Source organism: Rhizophagus irregularis, chromosome 11, assembly GCF_026210795.1.
Source record: "Rhizophagus irregularis chromosome 11, complete sequence".
Lineage (NCBI taxonomy): Eukaryota > Fungi > Glomeromycota > Glomeromycetes > Glomerales > Glomeraceae > Rhizophagus > Rhizophagus irregularis.
Window position 1 is genome coordinate 905,770 of NC_089439.1, and position 15,533 is coordinate 921,302.

General features: G+C 30.0%; 4 protein-coding genes across 4 annotated transcripts; 1 reads left to right on the forward strand and 3 right to left on the reverse strand.

The window, feature by feature from the left end:
* Window positions 1-7,543: 7,543 nt before the first annotated feature.
* Window positions 7,544-9,235, forward strand: OCT59_002746 (uncharacterized protein; the record flags this gene model as incomplete). The annotated part of the gene is made up of 5 exons (XM_025327427.2): window positions 7,544-7,835; window positions 7,919-8,176; window positions 8,239-8,337; window positions 8,536-8,882; window positions 8,951-9,235. 5 exons carry the CDS (start codon window positions 7,544-7,546, stop codon window positions 9,233-9,235), a joined length of 1,281 nt encoding a protein of 426 aa, XP_025171386.2.
* Window positions 9,236-10,503: 1,268 nt separating this feature from the next.
* Window positions 10,504-11,432, reverse strand: OCT59_002747 (uncharacterized protein; the record flags this gene model as incomplete). Its single annotated transcript, XM_025327426.2, has 3 exons — window positions 10,504-10,814; window positions 10,884-11,057; window positions 11,258-11,432. 3 exons carry the CDS (start codon window positions 11,430-11,432, stop codon window positions 10,504-10,506), a joined length of 660 nt encoding a protein of 219 aa, XP_025171385.2.
* A 2,563-nt stretch (window positions 11,433-13,995) lies between these two features.
* OCT59_002748 (uncharacterized protein) lies at window positions 13,996-14,274 on the reverse strand (the record flags this gene model as incomplete). The annotated part of the gene is made up of 1 exon (XM_066145137.1): window positions 13,996-14,274. One exon carries the CDS (start codon window positions 14,272-14,274, stop codon window positions 13,996-13,998), a length of 279 nt encoding a protein of 92 aa, XP_065995885.1.
* Window positions 14,275-14,724: 450 nt separating this feature from the next.
* Window positions 14,725-14,934, reverse strand: OCT59_002749 (uncharacterized protein; the record flags this gene model as incomplete). Its single annotated transcript, XM_066145138.1, has 1 exon — window positions 14,725-14,934. One exon carries the CDS (start codon window positions 14,932-14,934, stop codon window positions 14,725-14,727), a length of 210 nt encoding a protein of 69 aa, XP_065995886.1.
* Between the last annotated feature and the right edge of the window lie 599 nt (window positions 14,935-15,533).

Here is a 15,533-nt window from a genome sequence, read left to right on the forward strand (position 1 = left end):
TACACATGCCACTTCTCCAAAAAAAAAATCATTCTAGGCTTCAAAAAAAAAATTTTGTATATAAAATTCCCTATTGTATGTGTTATCAATAGATACGAAAATTCTTTCTTTCATAATATTTAACGTTTTTTAAGATTCTAAATTTTCATTTCTGCCTTGAATTTATAGCTATTTAAACCAAGAAAATGTATCACAACTCTATTAGTAAAATTAAATTAATGCACAAAATCTTATTACAAATGTAATGTGTAACTCTCTTAATACACAATTGTAATGATTCATATGTCAATTGAAAGTAAAATATGCGATATTAATAGCGAGTATGATAACCCATTTTTTATTAGTTTCACTGAGTTTTACAACGAATTCTAGTGCTTTTTTTAGTTTTTTAGATTTTTAAACGGCTATATCATAGATTCAGTCATTTACAATTGATAATCTTGAAAATACAATCATAACGATCCCACATTTCATTAGAGTTGAAAGAATTTTTTTTTGCTTGAATTCACAAAAGGTATTCAAATTTTTTATCTCTTCCGCTAGTATGAGTGGGAGAGCCTTATTTTCCGTTGACATAGTGAAGTTTTTATGAAAAAAATCTTTGTGTTACAGTGGATAAGCTTACATTATTCGATGGTAGATTACAGCAAATTTATAGAAACAATCACAATAATGACACATTAAACGTCTATTTCAAGAAACCAAAGTTTTTGTATAACTTGTTTATTAATCAAACTAAGTTAAAGTATAATAAATTAGTCAAATATTTTTGCGAGTGAATATGTGAATAAAACATGGAAAACCAATCACGTGATGTAACAATTTTAAAAATTTCGCAGGAATAAAAAAAATTTTTCTGATTTACACGGCTTAATCCGGTATTGCAGTGACCGTGACAAAAATTAAAGCAATTTCTAATGTTTCTAATATTACATTAATTTTCTTTATTTTTTCAATTTATAAAATTCACATCTGCAGGATGATTGATTTGCTGCTCGTCTGCAATCATGATGTTTTATTTATTAAAGGCGCATCAAATTATTCTAAACATAAAATTAGCAATTAGTAATTTTGACAAAATGACAATAGCAATAGCAATGATTTAGTCATTAAAATTTTAACAGCCAAAAAAAAAATCATGATTAATTAAAAAAAAGGTTTATTCATGGGATTATATTTAATTAAATCTCTGGAATTCATTTCAATATTACTCTCTAAATAAAAGTACCAGCGTAGTGATATACTTATTAAATTATAGTTATAGTTTTTATTTTAAATGTTTAATATAGAAAGACAAAAAAAAGGTTAATTATGTTATTTCAACATTTGTATTTTTTGGTACTGTCCGATGAAAAAAATTTTTTCTAAAACAATAAAATAGATTTATTATATCTGATGAAAATGTGGAAGAACTTATTTAAGAGCGAACGATTTATTGTTTTAATTTAATCTTTATTAATTACTTTTAGGACCCACTTTATCAATATCTGCCTGGAATTCTTCGTTTAGTTACTTTTCAGATCCAACACCTTTTGATTATTATGATAAATTAAATCTAGAGTTACATATTTGTACCTGGATTGCTGTATTGAAAAAACTTGCGTAACACCAATGCGCTTAAGTGAAGAACTTCTAGATAAAGTTTATAATTCATCAAAAATTAAGAAATCATAAAAAACAATATTTACTTCTTATTATTAATTTACTTATTACATAGTTTGCGTGATTTCAAGAAATTATATGTCAAAGAACCAAGAAATTACTTAAGGCTGTATTAAATATTATACCAGGAGTCTTATCAACACTAGCCCGGAGTTGCTTTTCCAAATAATGATTGTTCGATCTTATCAACTCACACAATTACGTGAAGGATTAAATTTTAAATATTCAGTAGCATCTTATTATGTAAATTAGAGAATTATGTTTATAATTCAACATAATTTATTCAACTGGTCCAGACGTCCAGTGGTACTGAAAATATAATTAATAAAAATTTCAGGAATGGTATTAATGGAATATTTTTTGAGCTATTTAGAAAAAAGAATGATGTGATATTGCTGATAATTCTATTTAGATTCTCATTTAAATTTAATGATATATCAGTTATATAAAAAATCCGTGTCGATCATTCATTAATCGTCGTAACTATAGAAAAAAAAATTAACAATATTCGATTATTTAAATGTAAAAGAGTTGTATTACAAATAATTTACTTTAACAAAAAAAAAAGAAACAAAATAACTAATATAGTAAAACAAACATTTATTGTTATTTAGAAAATTCCAAAGAATTCACGTTAATCACAACTATGAAATTACTTTTATAGGAATTACGACGGATAATCACTCAAGTGATTATGGTTACACGAATTTCATTTAATATTGGTAAATAAAAAATGACGAAATTATCCCTATAAAAAATATTTCTTCTTGGGAAAAAACTAGAAAAATGATAGTTTTTTCATAATTTTCTTTTATAGGAGTAGTGCCGCAGCAACTTGCCAAAGATTTTCCCAGCGTAACCTGGAAAAAAGTCACGAAAAATCACGTGTCATTTTCATCACCGGCGCCACACCCTTCCTTATTTTCATTTTTTCACAAGTAACGCACTATCCGTCACATTTGCGCCACAATTAATTTCAGTCAAGTTGCGTAATGCCATTTCGTAACATTTTTTTCAGGTTACGCTGGGGTAATCCTTGCCAAACTTAATCTGGACTATGAAACCGGAAAGAAGGGGAAAGGAGGAAAAATAACAATTAGAAATCCGTCTTAAGAAAACCGGAAGGAAGGAATAAAAAAAATAATAAATAAAAAAAAACGGTTTTAAGAAACAGTAAAAGAAGGAGAAAAGGAAAGTAATGATTAGAAATCTGAATTTAAGAAACTGGAAAGAATGGGGAAATAAAAAAAATCTGGTCTTAAAGAACCGGAACAAATATTAATAAAAAATTAAAAAAAATATGGCTGCAAAAGGAAAATGATAAAATAAATAAAAAAAAAAAGAAACCGGCACTTACCGTATCACGGTACTGCCAACCGCTTTTAGCAGTGATCGACTGATTTACAACTAATGATCATATTCTAACGCATGTCTGAAATGTGTGCCAGGTTGATGGCGCAGTGTGGCGCAGCGATTTTTTCCAAAAAAAATTAAATTGCAATTTTTTTTATTTAAAATAAAACCTTTAAATTCCTGCATTAGGTGTATTTTTGTCCGCTCTGCAAATTTACTTAAAGTATGGCAAGCCGAGTTGGACAAAATTATCAGACATTGCGTGATAAAATATCAAGCATGGCTAGACAAAATGTCACTCCGTGTCTGACATTTTACCTGTTTATGCTTGATTTTCATCTGTCCCGTGCTTGATATTTATCTGTATGTGCTTGATATTTTTATCTGTTCATGCTTGATGTTTATCTGTACATGCTTGATGTTTTATCTGTACGTGCTTGATGTTTTATCTGTACGTGTTTGATGTTTATCTGTACGTGCTTGATATTTATCTGTATGTGCTTGATGGTTTTATCTGTATGTGCTTGATGGTTTTATCCGACCATGCTTGACATTTTTATCCGTCCATGCTTTATGTTTTTATCCATCTGTGCTTGATATTTTTGTCCGTCTGTGCTTGATATTTTTGTCCAACTGTGTTTGATTTAATCCAACTATGCTCGATAATTTTATCTTTGTCAAAAATTAGTTTCTTTGTCAGCACAGGGTTGATATATTGTTGGTCACATGTTTTAAGTTTAGCGTAGTTTTAAAAATTTTTTTTTTTTTTATTGGCTTTTTTTTATAAACAAATTTTGTAGAGAATTTTATTTTTAATATAGGCAAAGGCTTAGTTTGATAGAATTTCTTTGGGAATTTTTTTAATAAGATTTTTTTGATAAAAAATTTCGTTAGAAAATTTTTTTCATTGATAGGAATATTTCTGAGTTTTTTTTTTGATGATAATTTCGTTAAAAATTTTTATTTGATAGAAATTTTATTGGAGAATTTTTTTTTGATAAGATTTTTTTTTTGACATATACTTAACAATTTTTTGTGACAGGAGAATTTTTTTTTTTGATAGAGAATTAATTGAGAATTTCTTTTTTTTTTTGCAGAAAATTATTTGAAGAATTTTTTTAATAGGGAAGATTTTTTTTTTGATAGATAATTTCGTTACTAGAAAATTTTTTTAACAAGTGAGATTTTTTTTTGATAGAGAATTTTGTTAAGAATTTTTTTTTAATAGGAGGGAGTTTTCCTTGATAAAGAATTCTTTTGGGAATTTTTTTTAATAAGTGAAAGTATTTTTTGACGGAGAATTTTATTAGAGAATTTTTTTTTTTTTTGATAGAAATTTCATCATAGAATTTTTTTTTTAATAGGTAAGATTTTTTTTTTTTGATAGATCATTTCGTTAATAATTTTTTTAACAGGAGATTTTTTTTTTTGATAGAAAATTTCGGTAAAGAATTTTTTTTTAATAGGGAAAATGTATTTTTTGATGGAAGATTTTTGTTAGAAATTTTTCTTAATCAGGGATATTTTTTTTTGATTGAGAATTTCATTAGAGAATTGTTGGTTGAAAAGTTTTTTTATTTTTTTGATGGAGAATTTTGTTAGAAGTCTCAATAGAAAATTTTATTGAAAATAGTTTTTTTTTAATAAGGGTATCGAGAATTTTGGCTTGAAATTATTTTTTTTTAATAAAGAATTTCATTAGAGATCTTTTTTTATAAAATTACATTAATAAGATTAAGATAAAATTAAAAAAACTATGATAGAATCCTAAGTAGCATAAGTAGCATAGTAAATTAAGCAAATTTTATATACTAGTAAAGCTCCGCATGAGCCGACATAAATTAAAAAGTTAACTTTAAGAAAAGTATATAGCAGAAATTTGTTTGCAGTGTTTCTTCTTTTTATCATTAATTAGCATAAAAACATTTTTGAAAATCTACTATTTTAAATACTTTTAATATATATAAATAAAAATTGTGATTGCTAAATGTCGCCTGGGCGATCATCGCCTGGGGTTTTTTTTTCAAATATGTATCTAATTTTTGATCGGTTATTATTAAAAAGATATTTTTTAAAAAATTTTTTTGCAAACATATTTATTCAAAATAACCTTATTTAATGAAATTTTATTTACAAAATTAAAATTTAAGTCACATTTACGATTTTAAAGAATAAAATCACCATATTTATTTTTATTGAAATGTACAAATAAAAGAAACAATAACAATAAATAAAAAAGATACGTAAATTACAATGATCAAGAAAAAAAAATAAAATAACAATGGAGTAATGGAAAGTAATAGAAGATGAAAGGGAGTAAAAAAGAGTATTGAGAAGTGATAGGAACCAAAAGGAGAAATAGGACATGATGAGAGATGAAAAGGAGTGATGGAAGACGAAAAGAAGTGATGGGTGACAAAGAGGAGTGATGGGAGATAAAAAAAAGAAGTGATGGGAAGATTAAGAGGAGTGATGGGAGACAAAAAGAAGTGATGAAAGACGAAGAGGAGTGATGGGAGACGAAAAGAAGTAATGGGAGACAAAGAGGTATGATGGGTGATGAAGAGGAGTGATGGAAGATAAAAAGGAGTGATGGGAAATGAAAAGAAGTGATGAGAAGATTAAGAAAAGTGATGAGTGACGAAAAGAAATGATGGGAAGATTAAGAGGAGTGATGGGAGACGAAAAGGAGTGATAGGAGACGAAAAGAAGTGATGAGAAGATTAAGAGAAGTAATAGGAGATGAAAGGGAGCGATGGGAGACAAAAAAGAGTGATGGGAGACGAAAAGGAGTGATAGGAGACGAAGAGGAGTGATGGGAGATGAAAAGAAGCGATGGGAGACGAAAAGGAGCGATGGAAGATTAAAAGAAGTGATGGGAAGATGAAGAGAAGTAAAAATTTATTAAAATTGTAAAATTTAATAAAAAATTTTCCAATAAATTTTCAATCAATTTTTTATAAAAAAAAAGATCTCTAATGAAATTCTTTATTAAAAAAAAAAAATTTCAAGCCAAAATTTTCGATACCTTTATTAAAAAAAAACTATTTTCAATAAAATTTTCTATTGAGACTTCTAACAAAATTCTCCATCAAAAAAATAAAAAGGCTTTTCAACCAACAATTCTCTAATTAAATTCTCAATCAAAAAAAAATATCCCTGATTAAGAAAAATTTCTAACAAAAATCTTCCATCAAAAAATACATTTTCCCAATTAAAAAAAAAATTCTTTACCGAAATTTTCTATCAAAAAAAAAAATCTCCTGTTAAAAAAATTATTAACGAAATGATCCTATCAAAAAAAAAAAATCTTACCTATTAAAAAAACAATTCTATGATGAAATTTCTATCAAAAAAAAAAAAATTCTCTAATAAAATTTTCCGTCAAAAATACTATTAAAAAAAATTCCCAAAAGAATTCTTTATCAAGGAAAACTCCCTCCTATTAAAAAAAAAATTCTTAACGAAATTCTCTATCAAAAAAAAATCTCACTTGTTAAAAAAATTTTCTAGTAATGAAATTATCTATCAAAAAAAAAATCTTCCCTATTAAAAAAAATTCTTCAAATAATTTTCTGCAAAAAAAAAAAATTCTCAATTAATTCTCTATCAAAAAAAAAAAAATCTCTCCTGTTAAAAAAAAAATTGTTCCAACAAATTAAGTATAATATGTCAAAAAAAAAATCTTATTAAAAAAAATTCTCCGAAATTATCATCAAAAAAAAATACTCAGAAATGTCCCTATCAATGAAAAAAATTTTCTAACGAAATTTTTTATCAAAAAAAATCTTATTAAAAAATTCCCAAAGAAATTCTACCAAACAAAGCCTTTGCCTATATTAAAAATAAAAATTCTCTACAAAATTTGTTTATAAAAAAAAGCCAATAAAAAAAAAATTTTTTTTAAAACTACGCTAAACTTAAAAACATGTGACCGACAATATATCAACCCTGTGCTGACAAAGAAACTAATTTTTGACAAAGATAAAATTATCGAACATAGTTGGATTAAATCAAACACAGTTGGACAAAAACATCAAGCACAGACAGACAAAAATATCAAGCACAGATGGATAAAAACATAAAGCACAGACGGATAAAAATGTCAAGTATGGTTAGATAAAACTATCAAGCACGTACAGATAAAACCATCAAGCACGTACAGATAAATATCAAGCACGTACAGATAAACATCAAGCACGGTACAGATAAATATCAAGCACGTACAGATAAACATCAAGCATAAACAGATAAAAATATCAAGCACGTGATAGATAAACATCAAGCATGAACAGATAAAAATATCAAGCACGGACAGATGAATATCAAGCATGAACAGGTAAAATGTCAGGCACGGTGTAACATTTTGTCAATCCATGCTTGATTTTTCACCCGCCCAATGCCTGATAGTTTAGTCCAGCTTGGCTTGCCATATTTATAGGTCATGACGGGTGATCGAGGTGATCATCTGATCTGCTGTCTAAATTGATACCTGTGAAACGTGGCTTAGATACACATTTCTTCCACAATGTCTCACCAAGTCTACTCTCTCTGGATTCTCCTTGAGGGACATCCTGAACCAATTCTACTGGACGATATTACCTTCAATCTCAAAAGAGATGCCAATTTATCAGATCTTGCACCCCAACTTGTCAACCGATTCAGCGAACTGGCCCAAAAGAACAAGCTGGACTTGGAATTCTTTAACTTCGATGCCCGCACCGAGAAGCTTCTTCGCGATACTACGCTTAAGGCTGTGGAGCAGGACACGTCAGCTGGAAAGCCACTTGTCGTGCGCTATCCACTGACGGATAACACTAGTACGTCTTTTTTTCTTGTACATATTTCTTACGCTCGGACAGTATGCCTTACTCATTCTTGCTCTTGGCCTCCGACCTTATAGTCGTGGTCAAAGTCAGCTTGCTCAGTACTCCAGCGGAAATTTGCCTTCCCCACACGACTGGAGTCTGGTACATGCTTCTTATTAAAACCAAACAGAAGTACAAGCGTCTGCAAGAGGACGGGAATGCGTTCTACTTTGTCGATCAGGAAACAAAAAAGACAACCATCGACGAAGAGTTCATATTCAATGACCTGATGAAAAAGACTAATCCGAATTGTGATAGAGAGATTGTCATATCCTTATTGATTCGAATCAAAGGTCTGGTCGATTTTTTAATATTACCAACATCTTAAACATTTTCTTACACGTATGGCTTGTAGGCAAAAAACCGTATGCTGAATGGACACCTAAAGAAGTGCTCAAGGAAATTTTGCACGACCAATATTCAGAAATTGAAGCAATTCCTGAGCTCGACATAGGTATTGTATTGAGGTTATTATTACAGCTAATTTCATAATGTACAGGACACACCGAATCTAACGGTATAACTTTTACCTTATTCTGGGTTTTACCGAGTTTCTCCGAGTGTCTCTCCTGCATTTGTGTCCCGTACATTATGAAATCGGCTGTAAGGTCAGCCTTACTTTGTAAACTGATCAATATTGGTGTCTCTACAGATGAAACCTTCGGAACCGATCCTGTGTTCGGCGGGCAGGAACTGAGACGCTTCATCGACAACCTCGAAAGAATTGCATCAGCATTTCATTACGAAGTTTCGTCAAACGAAGCTACGGCACGTAATTATATTAACCCTTTTATGGTCGATGCAGTTGCAAAAGTTAGGTCGAAATATCCATCGACGCGGCTGGTTGTTGAAGGAGATTTCGACGGCAGTCGTGGCTATGGCCGCCTGGACTATGTTATCTATTGCCGAGATCTCGCAATTCTGATTTCGGAAGCCAAAATGTTTGAAATCCAGAAAGGAATAGCACAAAACCTTGTGCAGCTTCATACCGCGGCGGAGGTACTTGGCTTTATCGACTTTGTTTAATTGCTCATTTTGGGCTGTTTGGCTGACACATCGCTATTTAGAAACGTAAACGTAAACTCGACGAGTCAATCACTGACCCCCCAATAATTTGCGGCATCGTGTCAACTGGAAATGAATGGCGATTCATCCTTTGGTCCGGTTTACCAGAGAACCCTACCATAAAGATTTCCAAGCCGTATGTCTGTGCATTCGGAGGAGACATGCGTGAGGCGAAGGAAGTGATTTCCATCATTGTCCGCATCCTCCAATCGCAAGCCAGTGTGTTGGCACCACAGGATGAAGTGAAAGATGAAGTGAAAGCTGAGGGAATTGATGACGAAAAATGAGCGTCTCAGCACTTGCGTCTCAGGATTTTTTTTCAATTGAGTAATTAAAAGTATACTGTACCTAAAAATCTTGGAGTATAATAATCCCAAAATCGTAACATTGATCTTTCAATAGTTCTTCAGAAAATAAAAAAATTATGTGATCATGTGAAAAAATTCACGCACTTTTGTAAATTGATTTATTATATAATGCATGGTCCAATAAATTATGTAATAATAATATATATATCAAGAAAGTAATGGATTATATTTCTCGGAATCAGTCAGTCTAGTGTTGTTAATTGGCGTGAAATCAAGACCTTGGAAGATCAATGGATCACAGAGTCCGTTAGAGGCATGGAAACCAAGTCAATTAACAACACTAAGTCAGTCAAACCAGTTAAACAATCATGATTTCTGACCCATCCACACACTTCCTTTTGGCTGATTAAAATGGTTTATAGATGTAATAAGTTATTTTGTTTCGCAAACAGAGATGAGATAAATATTTCTTTGCAATTCGAGGATTAATAAGAAGTTGGTGAAATCATTTCTTGCTTAGAAGTATTTCTTACTATAGTCGCATATGTTTCATAATCAGTTGCACGATTATCATAATCATATGATACCGATGCCAATTTATCCTGTGAAAGGGATTGGGATAAAAACTCTAGCTAAAGACGCTTCAGTTTAGCCTCTTCTCGTAATATACAGATGGTGGCCTAAATGATCCGGCCACTTTTCAAATTAAAAAACTTATATACATATGATATATTGAAAATGAAAATTTAAGTTAAATATGATCATTGTGTCTTCATTGATTATTTTAAACAAAAATTTAACAATAAACTCTAACCCCACTTGTAGTAATAACTGCTTCAATTCTGAGGTATATAATTTATGATTCTTTTATAATATTCCAGAGGAATATTTTTATATACATCTTTAATGTACTTTTTCAAGTGCTTTTATCATAAAATTTAATAAGATGAGACTTATATAATATTGTAGAAGTTTTATGGGATAGTATTGCATATGATTATGGGTGGTATGCAAATACAAATATTAAGCAAGTTTTTGAAGTTCACATAAATTCCACATAGTTTAAAATTTAAAATGTATGTTAATGATTTTTTCAGAGTTGTATTCTTTTTTTTCGATTTCTGATTCATTTTTTTTTTATGTTCAGAAACGAATTATGAATTAAAATAAAAAAAATATAGCTGTATTTATTAAGTAATATGGAGACAAAAGACAAGCTATATGGCTATATTAACACGTGCTACTAGTTATTTTAAACCCATAGTTATTTTAAACGCGATGTATCTTTCATAATCCTGCATCCACATAATCATCTTTTCCTTATTTACCCATGCCTCGATGGCTTTTTTACTATTTTTGTTTGGAGAAGAAACGCGGGCGGGCGGTACACGGCGATAGATTTTAGATAAAGTATCTTCACTAATGTGGAAATCCATTTCACGTAGTTCTTCTATCATTGTTTTATACGAAAATCTCGTATGAGAAAACCTTTTTCTTTCATTGAATAAAAAAGTATATTCGTTCCAGAAAATATCTTTATTTTTACGAGAATAAAGGCCTAATAATATAATACAAATTAGAATATAAATAATATACCCGAGCAACGTAGTATAAAATTTGATATTACTTGATACTATATTTGCCAGTTTTTTGATGAGTAAACTATTTATGGCTTTCTCGTTTTCTTTTTCATCTAAATCATCTACGAATTTTTCCTTTGGAAAGACTTTACTCAATTCAATAAAATTTAAGACAGTTTGATTTATGTTGTCTAACCGAAAACAACCACTTTTGGTCTCAACTAGCAGTGATTTATAATAAATAACAATATAAGCATTTTAAGCTGCAATTTGCAAAATATGAAATATATATGAAACCTACTTTACCTTTAAACCGATCACTTTTCGTAAATATTTTTTTTTCTTGTAACTTTTTTCTTGTAACTTTTTCTTTTTATATTCTTCAATGCGTTTTTCTAATTTCAGTTTAAACTGTTTATACTCTTCTTCATTTTCCAAAGAGTAAGATTTTCTCCCGAATAGTTGTCATGCCATTTTTCGACTATCATATCACATAATCCTGCAATTGTGTTATTTCTACTTATATGAATAGGGAAGATTCTATCCTCAACTGGTGTAACACCATATACTAGGCAAAACAATGTAATCTGTTCCATTACTTGGCAGTTTCAAGAGTCTGATCCTTTTTGCAAGGATTATTATTCAATTTTGTATGCAGAAGTCGTATCAAGCGCACACAACAATTATGTAGTACTGTAACTAATAAATCCACTCCATTTTTACGCATAACTGATTACTAGCGGAAATGGGAATTATCCCTAAGCAAGATTCTTCAACTAACGAGAAAAAACATATTTTGTGATTCTGTTCAGATCTGTAGAACATATTGCTTCTAGTCATTAGTCCCGCTCAGAGTTATCGTATTCACTTGTTTCACTATCTGAATGTTCCTATTATCGATAATACGTGAATAAATACTAGTGTAGTCGACAGAAAAAGCTCACTTCTTTGAAGGTCCATTCCAGCCTGTGGTGCCCCCTTCAGGTGAACTAATGTTGTCATAAAATAAATTTTGTTTGTATCCCAGCCAGGTAGGATTTTTTTCTAATATGAAACAAAAGTCAATCATTAGTTAACATTATTCGAATAATAGAAAAACGCTTTGATGAATTAAAAAATGGAAGTTTTTGCTTACGAAGAAACAGTATCACAAATATGCAGTAATTTTGGAGTTAGTTTTATTTGTGAACACCATCCATATTTATTCTACTCCCAAAAGAAAAGCAAATATAACAAGAAAGCTATTCACTTTCCCTTCATAATCTTCCTAGATTCCATCCTTCCCAATTTTTCTCGTTCCTCAAAAAATCAGTCTATGAATAGACATTCCAAGAAAATGAAGATTTTTTATACATTTCTTTCACGTAGTTGATTATGTTTGTAAATAGTTAAAAAATGAATAATGAGCAGCAAGACGCCCGGAGAGAGGAGGAACGGAGTTCTTAGAGAATGCCAATTCCTTAGTTTTCGGTCATTATAATAACATTCTTTTTATTACAATAGTAATAATCCAGACCAGAGATGTGGACTGCAATATTATAACATCTCCTGGTAAAAAATATTTACTATGTAACAGTTCCACATTCACGGTTATTTTGTTTGTGTATTGGTGATTATGAACACCAGTATCATCTGACAATCTTTTAACTCAAATTCAAGCGATGAAAATCATTGTAGAATACGACTAAGAAAAAAGTGCTATGAAGTTTCATTGATTAATCTTTTCTTATCAGTTGACGGCTGAAGGAAGGAAACTTTGATTTCATGTTATCTCAGAGATAACCCACAATTATCCCAGAGAATAGCTTCTGATTGTTAAAAGTCGTTTTATCTGTATGTCTCCAGTCTGTGATACTTTCATCGGAATTAACACGTAGTTTTGGCGTAGTCTAGTCTCCGACTGAAATTTTCTCAAATACGGAGAGATGCCAAGCGTACAATAAAACATGCAACCAAACATTTAGAAGAGATGTAATTAACATTCCATTAAAATAAACCAAAATCAATACTTCGAAAAATAAATGTAAAAGGCATGTGTGTTTACCATTAGGAAACTCTGATGTATACAGTATACGGGAGATATGCGAATCCAACTCTTCTCCATATAGAGTCGTCTCTTCCTTAAATAATATCTCGACCACGTCTCTGATGATCTCAGTTAAGTTGCTTATCTTTGATATTAACTGTCTAATGAATTTCATAATACTTTGAGTTATTTCTTATAGTAATATGTGTTTTGCAAAGATTCTACTCTTACCTTTTTTTGATATCTTTGTTCCGATCCCATTGGTCGAGAGAATGACACAATCTGAGAGGAGCTCACAAAGTGATTTATGTTAAAAAATATGTGTTTGGTGTTCATGAAATGTTTGTTCATATCATGACACATTTAATTCATAATATACTGCAACCATTTTCATTTGTCCAGTATTAGAAACTCGTCTACAAATTGTGAATAGGTATATTGATAATGTTGGTAATGATGGTAACAGAGAGAAAGAATTGAAATGCGGAAAGATCAAATTCCGGATCTGTATAATTATGCAATGAAAATTTTAAACCGCTCATATTATACTCTAAGCCAGGGTATATATACAACTTATTTGCCTTGAAAAAATCAGTTACGAAGCTATTTATGAGAAAACCTATGGCTAGTTGGCGATAAATTTAGTAGAAGGCTAGTAACAGAACTCTACTGCATTTTTTTAAAAATAATTCTTCATCACATAAATTACGCAATGATGTGATCCATATTCTGCCAATCACATAGTTGACCAATAATACAATTCACAAATCCTAATGACAGCCTGTATTACAGTGAATGTACAGTACACGCATATTTCAGTGGAACTGAGCAACGCCCCAAAAAAATTTCATATAAGTTCACCGCATAAAACATCACACCCAAACTGTAAGTTATACATTGATGTGACAGAAATTTTGTAACATAAAGTACATCCCCCGAATTATTTAGTTAAACTGCTGGCTTGTACAAAATGCATCCCATTCGCCTGATCGGCAAAGGATATAACCTTATCTATCGCGTCTCAAATGCATAGGTTATATCCTCTACGGAAACCATGGTTTTTATTGGCCAATATTAAGCAGAGATCATGTGACCTTATAAGCGCAGACATTTTTAATTTGATATCCTCGTAATTAAGGACATTGTTGTCCTTGTAAATTGAGTATATTTTGTCCTTGCAACTTTGAGGACATTTTTGTCCTCACAACTATGAGGACATATTTTTGTCCAACTATAAGGACACTTTTATCCTCATATTTAAGAACATTTCTGTCCTTGTAACTTGAGAACAATTTTGCCCTTGCAATTGAGGATATTTTGTCCTTATAATTGAGGACATTTTTGTTCTTGTAATTGAGAACATTTTTGTCCTTGTAATTGAGGTTATTTCTGTCCTTGCATTGAGGGGACATTTTTGTCCTTATAATTTGAGGACATTTTTGTCCTTGTAATTAAGGACATTGTTATCCTTATAATTTGAGGACATTTCTGTTCTTGTAATTTGAGAACAATTTTGTCCTTGTAATTGAAGACATTTTTATCCTTAATTGAGGATATTTCTGTCCTTGTAATTTGAGAATATTTCTGTTCTTGTAATTTGAAGACATTTTTGTGTCCTCATAATTTGAGGACATTTTTGTTTTTGTAATTGAAAATATTTTTGTCCTTGTAATTGAGGACATTATTGTTCTTGTAATTTGAGGACATTTTTGTCTTTGCAATCGAGGACATTTTTGTCCTTATAATTTGAGAACATTTTTGTTCTTGTAATTAAGGACATTGTTATCCTCATAATTTAAGGACATTTCTGTTTTTGTAATTTGAGGACAATTTTGTCCTTGTAATTGAAGACATTTTTGTCCTTAATTGAAGACATTTCTGTTCTCGTAATTTGAGAACATTTCTGTCCTTGTAATTGAGGACATTTCTGTTCTTATAATTTGAGGACATTTTTGTTCTTGCAATTGAGGACATTTTTGTATGCATAATTTGAGGACATTTTTGTCTTTGTAATTAAGGACATTATTATCCTCATAATTTGATAATATTTCTATTCTTGTAATTGTAGACATTTTTATTCTTGTAATTTGAGGACAATTTTGTTCTTGTAATTGAAGACATTTTTGTCCTTAATTGAGGACATTTCTGTCCTTGTAATTGAGGACATTTCTGTTCTTATAATTTGAGGACATTTTTGTCCTTACAATTGAGGACATTTTTGTCCTCATAATTTGAGGACATTTTTGTCCTCATAATTTTAGGACATTTTTGTCCTTGTAATTAAGGATATTATTATCCTTATAATTTGAGAACATTTCTGTTCTTGTAATTGTAGACATTTTTCCTTGTAATTGAGAACATTTTTGTTCTTGTAATTTAGGATATTTTTGTCCTCATAATTTTGAGAACATTATTATCCTTATAATTTGAGGATATTTTTATTCTCATAATTTTAAGGATATTTTGTTCTCAAAATCTTTACATTTTTATCCTTATAAATTTGAGGATATTGTTATTCTCACAATTTGAGAATATTTTTATTCTCATAATTTAAGGACATTTTTGTTCTTGTAATTTGAGAACATTTTGTTTTTGTAATTTTGTTCACATAATTTGAAGACTCATAATTTAAGGACATTTTTGTCCTCATAATTTGAAAATATTGTTATTC